This window comes from Penicillium taxi (assembly GCF_028828555.1).
Source record: "Penicillium taxi strain IBT 34144 chromosome Unknown utg000001l_segment0_segment0, whole genome shotgun sequence".
NCBI lineage: Eukaryota > Fungi > Ascomycota > Eurotiomycetes > Eurotiales > Aspergillaceae > Penicillium > Penicillium taxi.
Genome location: NW_026643203.1, coordinates 1,634,750 through 1,642,502, shown reverse-complemented (window position 1 = coordinate 1,642,502; position 7,753 = coordinate 1,634,750). Strand labels below are relative to the sequence as shown.

At 45.4% G+C, this 7,753-nt stretch overlaps 3 protein-coding genes across 3 annotated transcripts; all 3 read left to right on the top strand.

Moving 5' to 3' along the window:
* On the top strand, nt 1-387 carry N7495_000599 (uncharacterized protein; the record flags this gene model as incomplete). The annotated part of the gene is made up of 1 exon (XM_057203269.1): nt 1-387. The coding sequence occupies one exon, from the start codon at nt 1-3 to the stop codon at nt 385-387; it is 387 nt and encodes a 128-aa protein (XP_057067342.1).
* Nucleotides 388-3,322: 2,935 nt separating this feature from the next.
* On the top strand, nt 3,323-4,371 carry N7495_000598 (beta-lactamase/transpeptidase-like protein; the record flags this gene model as incomplete). Its single annotated transcript, XM_057203268.1, has 2 exons — nt 3,323-3,557; nt 3,614-4,371. The coding sequence occupies 2 exons, from the start codon at nt 3,323-3,325 to the stop codon at nt 4,369-4,371; spliced, it is 993 nt and encodes a 330-aa protein (XP_057067341.1).
* A 2,106-nt stretch (nt 4,372-6,477) lies between these two features.
* N7495_000597 (putative mitochondrial carrier protein) lies at nt 6,478-7,738 on the top strand (the record flags this gene model as incomplete). The annotated part of the gene is made up of 6 exons (XM_057203267.1): nt 6,478-6,591; nt 6,646-6,680; nt 6,736-6,809; nt 6,871-7,089; nt 7,146-7,483; nt 7,535-7,738. The coding sequence occupies 6 exons, from the start codon at nt 6,478-6,480 to the stop codon at nt 7,736-7,738; spliced, it is 984 nt and encodes a 327-aa protein (XP_057067340.1).
* Between the last annotated feature and the right edge of the window lie 15 nt (nt 7,739-7,753).

The following is a 7,753-nucleotide window of genomic DNA, read 5'->3' as shown; positions in this document are numbered from 1 at the left end:
ATGGCCTCCTGTAACCTAAACATTGGGAAAGGAGAACCTGAGCGGATTCGTCCGTGTATGGCCTCCTGTAACCAAAACATTGGGGAAGGAGAACCTGAGCGGATTCGTCTGTGTATGGCCTCCTGTAACCAAAACATTGGGGAAGGAGAACCTGAGCGGATTTGTCTGTATATAGCCTCCTATAACCAAAACATTGGGGAAGGAGAACCTGAGCGGATTCGTCCGTGTATGGCCTCCTGTAACCAAAACTCTGGGAAACAATCTCCCTGGAGTGATCCCGCGAATGATGTGTTATCCACCCAGGATTCGCCTAGGTATCGGGACCTATTCGACGAGGACCCGGATCTTAGAGATCCGGCTATCCTTGAAAACCTGGGTCGCTCCTAAACCATTCCTCGCTAAGCCTTAGTTGCAGCAGCGAGGGAGGAGGACATTTTCTCCGAAAACCCAAACTTTGAGTTTGAAAACCTGATCGCTAAGGTCCAGGGTGACGATCCTGAGACTCGACAGCGTATCGAAAACCTTTCTAGTAGAAAACCCGGCCAAATCGGTTGGACCCTTGACAGCAATAACCTTTTGTGGTTTAAGGAACGAATTTTCGTTCCGCAAGGAAATTTACGAAGGTATGTTATAGAACTTCACCACGACGATCTATATATAGGCTATTTTGGTTAAAACCATACTAAAGAGCTTATCAGGCGAAAATTCTACTAGGTGAACCTCCAACAAGATGTAGACGAATATATAGCGACTTGCGCAGTATGTCAGGGAGCTAAGGCCCTAAGGCACAAACTATATAGGAAATTACAACCCTTGCCATAACCAACTCGTCCTTGGAAAGAAATATCGCTAGACTTCATCATAGGCCTTCCTCCTGCAATATGGAAGGGCTAACACATCGATGCGATTCTAGTCATTATCGATAGGTTCACGAAATACAGCCTATTTGTACCTGTTTCGAGCACGATAAAAGCGGAAGACTTCGCCGAAATCCTCTATAAGCACGTTGAACTCCGATTTAGAGTCCTAGACGGGATCGTTTCCGACCGAGGAAGCATCTTCACCAGCAAGTTTTGGTCCCGAATCTGTTACTATTCGAGAGTGAAACGACGTCTATCTACTATATATCATCTATAAACCGATAGATAGACCGAACGGATAAATCAAGTACTAGAATATTACCTCCGATGTTTTGTCGGAACCGAACAGGTTGTTTGGCCAAAACTTCTGATGATAGTAGAATATGTATATAATAACGCTGTCAATTCGACAATAAATCTGTCTCCATCCGAATGCCTTCTAGGATACCGCCCAGAACTCCGATTCTGTGACAGCTTAAATAAAAAAGATAAAGAGGCTCTAAGCGCATAGGATCGCGTGGAAAAACTCCACGAACTATAACAGAAAACGGCAGAGAGCTAGCAAAAAGTAAATGAATCGATGTCGAAACACTATAATAACCGATATAAACTAATGGAATTCAGGGTCGGCGAACTAGTAAAACTCTCTACTAAAAACATACGCCTCGACTAACCATCAAACAAACTAGGTCCAAAATTCATTAGACCATTCAAGATTCTTGCCTAAGTCGGAACCTAAGCGTATCGTCTAAGCCTTCCCATAAAATACGATCGCATTCATAACGTCTTCCTAATTCAACTACTTGAACCCTAGAGGTCCCGAAATAGTGACGAATCAACCATATTACCAAATTTATAAGATGACGAAGACTGGGAAATTGAAGAAATCCGGGACGAATCTGTCATTGAAAACGAAACATACTTTCTAGTCAAATAGAAGGGCTGGCCATCAGAGTACAATTAATGGGTCAGCCAAGACGATTTAAACATAGACAAGCTTATCAAAAACTTCCGAAAAAACAAAAAACGATGAACCGATTGGAACCCGAATTCCGGTCGAGACGCCCTCGTTAGAGGGGGGATGGCGATAATGAATCAGATCGAATTGGTATATTTTATGGCCATATTCAAAATTGCCATCTCAACATTTACTAGAGGAACTGGAGCCCTATCAGGCAGAACAAATTCTTGAGAAATATCATAGAAAAAGGCCTTGATCGCAGTATTCCATGAAAGGAACCCTGCCTCCCTATGACCGATTCGACACAGAGTATCGGGAAAAACGATAGGAAGAACCTTTATAGATAATTGTCTACAAGCCTTATCCTCCTGAGATATAAAGTAATTTCGCAAGTTCTTAGTGTCAAAAGCCTTTTAGAGATCAAGCGCATGATCACTATAATGACTCTTAACCAAAGAACGGAACGCTACCGAAAGGGCACCGGTTGCCAATCGAGCCGCCGCTGTTCCTGCTATAGTCCAAGGAAATATTTAAGGAATCACTCTAGGCGTCCCAAATTTACCTGACAAACCAGTACTTGGCAACGCTACCGCAGAATCAGCGTTCTTAGCCTAGTCTAAAAGCTCGTGAAACACCCAGGACTTGTATAAAATGCTAAACGGAACCTGTGAATCAGCAAAGGAATGATGCCGATATCAAGCTGAATCGTACTCACTGAATGACAAACACCATAAGATTGGATACAACTATCGCACTTCTTTGAAGCTACTCTACTCTAAACATAAGAGATAGTAAGCAAACGCCCTTCACGCCACACACTCTTGGCCCTTCCGACGCAGGCGACGCAGGCCATATAATCCGCCGAATATATGAAATCTCGACCTATTGCCTCTGTAGGAGCGGGAGCGGGACCAGCAGCAGCCATATCGAATGAGAGTCGATGCGATTTCGAAGGAAAAAACTGTTAAGGAAGTTGAAGAAGAAAAATTATGGAAGAAAAAACGAGAACTGTCTTCTTCTTAAAACCCTGACGGCTTTGTCCTCTGAACCATCAGGCAAACCCCCATCTCTTTATCACTATCAAACACCCCACTTCTTCAGAATCCAAGATACGCCCATCTTGAAAATTTCTTCCTAACATAAATCATGGACAACTCGGTCGCGATTCGTACGCAGACCAAGATGTGAGGACGAACCAATCTTTGCCTCACGGGAAAACAAAGGACTCAAAGGAACCTAGCCGACCGAGTCGTTCGGCATTAGGAAGGGGAATAGTTGTCACGGAGTTGATAATCTGGAAATCATGTGACCGTTATATAATACCCACAACTACTTAACCGATCCGTACCCGGATCCCCCATGATTCTTTCAAGAATCAGTCTTGAAATGTTATCGAGTTCTTGTTCCCATCCTTGTCTTCTCTGTAAAATCCAGTAACCCTTACATCAACCCCTCGACCCTTTTCTACGCGGGTAGTACAACTAAAGCCTTCACCGCGGCTATGCTAGCCAAACTTATAGAGGATCCTGCCATAAAGATTCGATGGGACACACCTATCAGGCAATTGCTCCCTGGGGACTTTACTTTACTAGATAAATGCGCCGGGGACCAGATTACCGTTGAAGATGCGCTGTCGCATCGGACCGGGCTCCCGTCTCACGACCACGCTAGCTCTCGTACCAGCGTTCGGGAGAACGTCCGTCAACTTGCCCATCTTCCGCTAACAGCTAAGCTCCGTACTCGGTATCAATATAATAATCTTATGTATGTGGTGGCCTCGCATATCATCGAGACTGTCTGGCCCGCTTATTCTGGCAGCCACTTGGGATGACCGACACTTACTTCGCCTTAGATGATGCGCAAGCTGCCCCTAAAACCCTAGCCCGGGGCTACTACTACTCTGATATCTACCATAAAGCAGATTGGATGCCAGTAGAGGAGGTATCTGGTGCTGGGGCGATCATCACCAACGTTCTCGACTACGCTAAGTGGGTACATGCTTTACTTCGACCACAAGCCTTAGTCGAGAAACGTATCTTCCAGGACCTAGAAACCAAACACCAACTATGGCAGCCGCGGACCCTGATGTCTATAGAGGCTTCCTTCATAGGTCCTCGCGCATATGCTCTAGGCTGGAGGACTGGCTGCTATATGGGTATTCAGATATTTGAGCATAGCGGCGGTATGAATGCATTCGGTGCGCAGCTCCTTTTAGCCCCTGAACTCGAGTTTGGCGTCATTATTCTGGCGAACATAGCGCAGACCTCTAATTATGCTGCACAGTTCCTCGCCTTTCATCTTCTCGATGAACGGCTCGGGATTCCTAGGCAGCAGAGATTCGATTGGGATCGAAGGAACTGGTCCTTGATCGAGCAAGAAAAACAACGGGTGGCAGATAAAATTAACTATCGTCCGCCGATTGTTCTCCCGTATATATTAGCATTAGACGAATATGCTGGTGTATATACTCACGCGGGTTATAAGGATATTACTGTGTACTTAGACAGCGAAGGTGTTCTACGCGCTGACCGGATGGATGACTTGGCCTGAAACAATTAGGTTTCAGCATATAACTGGGGAGCATTTCTTGATGCTTTCAACACATAATGAGCATTTTGGGGCATTTTGCCCCGAGGTCTACGATGCTGAATTTCGAATCAGCATTGAAGGAAATGCCTGGACCTTGGGGATTGCCTGGGAGAGAGCAATGGGAGGTGAAATGATCTGGTTCGTGAGGATCTAGGTCAATCCTGTACTCATATTAAAAATATACCGTTTGTCACAAAACAAGACCGATCTCAAGGGGAATTGCTAGGCTGATAATCAAACAACCAATAGTTGTTGACACTGTGGTATAGATAGTGTGTTATGTGAGAGTATATAGTGAGATTTAGAAGAAAGAGGGGGCATTTTCACGACATAAGATTGGAACCTATATCATGTACATACTACCTCCAGAGCTGGGTATGTAGCTACTAATATAACCCTTTTTGAATAATGGATTCATCCTAAGAATCTTGAGGGAGTATGATTTCTAGCGTGTTTCATTCTATTGAAGTAATTTCTCGGTCAGTCGCTAAGCCTCGCTCTGAGAAAAATCAACGAAGGGGTGAGCATTAATATGGAAAGAGAACGCTAAGAAGTAGCAGAGGAAATCCGTACCTAGGTACCTTCCAGAGTTGATTATATGTAGGTCCTAAGTAGGTCCTACGTAGATAGGTACAGGTACCACCTAGATAACCTCTTTGAATTGTTACATTGCCCAGGTGAAATCTACATAGGTACCTATTTAGGTACCCGTCTAGGTAGATGTACTTGACAGCCTTGGACACGACCACTACCTGCAGTGAATAACATTTGAAAATGTTCCCATTGATGGCAACATATATATTGTGGTATACCCTGGGCATTGGAAAATGGCTCACCTCCAGATGCCCAGACCCATGCCGGACGAAAACCAGAGCATCCATCTGCATCCATCTGCATCCATTCCAAGGTTATCAGTGAAAATCCCCAAGGTGTTGATCGCGACGAAGATTCAGAGTATCTTGAGGAAGAAAGAAAGCGAATGCATCAGGAAAAGGCACGGGTTATCGGAATAAGGAGAAACTTGCCGGGCAATAGAAGTCCTAATACACCAAGCACAGGGCAAACATCACCCTTGGAAAAAGCCACCACGAGGAAAACTTGGAAAAAAAGGTACTTCAAGAACTTGAGAATGAGAGAAGGCGAGGGACCCTGGACATATTGTTCAATGCAACCTGTATTGCGGGGAATTGGCAATTTGGCAAATAAAGCAAGAGTAAGTTTCAAGGTTTCAACTTTCTGCATTCGCTCAAGAGAGCAGACTAGTGTAACTAGAGATCTAGACTGTAGACTAAAATATGTACCTAGCGGGGAAGTATTCATGAACGACGTCACTGGACTCGACTAACCTTTTTGAGCTTTGCAAAAGCTCGGGTGCCAAACCTTCCCCATTCCAGATCGACTTTCGACCTTCACTCACTGTTCACCCCGGCTTGATTGGGTCGCTTCGTTTCGTGGGATCGGGCCTCTTGTATGTTGTTCTGTGCTTTCGCTACTGTTCAGTCACATGCGCCCGTGATCATAAGCTAATCCCTCAACTAAGTCTTAGCGGTTTTTAACTATTGCGCCGGGAGACATTGTCGACACTTTCGACACTCTAGGCCCCAATATCCCGAACACCCAATTGCCCTCATTCGTACTGCTAGTCTCCACGGTGATATTTCGATCATCCATCTACTTGCCGAGATCTTCGCCGAGACTTCGCCACTGCTCTCCGCTCCCGAACCTTCTCCAGGCCCCCTCAACCAAAGTGCAGTGCCTAGGTAGATCCTCCTGGATCAACGCCTACACTATCACCTCTATATCTGGGCTATACCAAAGCTATACCAGTACAGTGAATGGATAATTGTGGGACGCCAAACGGTCTGCTCTAAGATTTGAGAGACCGCTTCGCGTTCCATAGGGTTCCCAGCCTGTCGACTATATTATAAACGACAAGGCTACTATCAGTGCCTTTTTGCGCAAACCCCATTTACTCTCTGGTCCAATTTCAATGGAATTCTCCTAGGCATGAGTGTTGATAAATCCGAACATGCGATTTTACCCCCGTCTTCCAAACCGATAGCCGCAATGCCGACTCAAAACGCCTGGATCGTGGATCATGAGACCCGCAATAAGTTCATGAAGAAGTATAAAACCCAAGTGGCCTCAGGAACTTCCACTATATGCGCGACTCTCGCGGTGGTATGTTACTTTCTCGCGATAACTTGGAGAAGGATGCTTATGCGCGATTGCTAGACACCCTTAGAGAATATCAAAACACGAATGCAAACGTACGTGATAATTTGTACCAACAAGTATTTCTACAGGCTGGCTGACCTTTTATAGCCACAATTTCAAGAATATTTGGCAGTGTGCACGGTATCTGTGGCGGACTGAGGGTCCGCGTGGCTACGTGGCAGGTATGTAGCCTTGTATCATGTTGCCATTGGTACCTTTATGTCCAAAACTAATTCATTCTAGGTGCTATTCCTCCGCTAGCTAGTGTAACGGTTGTTCGTGTTGTCAACTTCACCACCTACAACCATGCCAAACATTCAATCTCCGACTTTTTTCAGCGCATCACCGGAGAATCCCCGCTAGATGAATACAACAAGCCCGGAAGTACCCCTACTATCACTGGAATATTGACCTTTACCACTGCCGGATCATTGGCTGGCTTAGCGACTTCGCCGTTTGCTTGTAGGAGCTCCTCAACCCATCTCTTTCTGCTTGGTGCTAACAATTGAATACCCAAGGCCCATTTGAACTAGCCAAGAATGTTGTTCAAACCTCAGTTCTAGTCCATAACAGATCCCAGGCAGCCCCTGGTGCAGCCGCAGATCTTTCCCTGCGCCGCAAGCCCCGTCTTGGTACTGTGGAAGCAATCAGGGAGATTATAAAGCGATATGGTGTTCGAGGTCTATATACTGGCTTCCGTCTCCATGCTTTGCGCGATACTGTGGGATCCGGTCTCTACTTTAGTGTATATGAGACTGTGAAGCAGATCGCTGCCAAAGAATTGGGCAAAGATACCTCTCCTTTCGGAGCTCCAATGATTGCTGGTGCTATCTGTAGCACCGTCCCATGGTTCTGTGTAAGTCGAAATATCTTTTTGTCTGAAGAATACAGACTGATATCTTTTTAGACTTATCCTCTCGACACACGTAAGACTCGAGCTCAGAGTGTGTTGCTTGGTAAATCCAAGGAGGTTGGCGAAGCTAGTATGGCGGTCGCCAAGTCTAGCATGTACAAAGGTATCTCTATTATCCTTATTCGTACCGGCATTAACAACATGATCCTACTGAGCATGTTTGAATATATCAAAGCTCAGATCAACGAGCTTCCTTGAAGTGTCTGAGGAGCT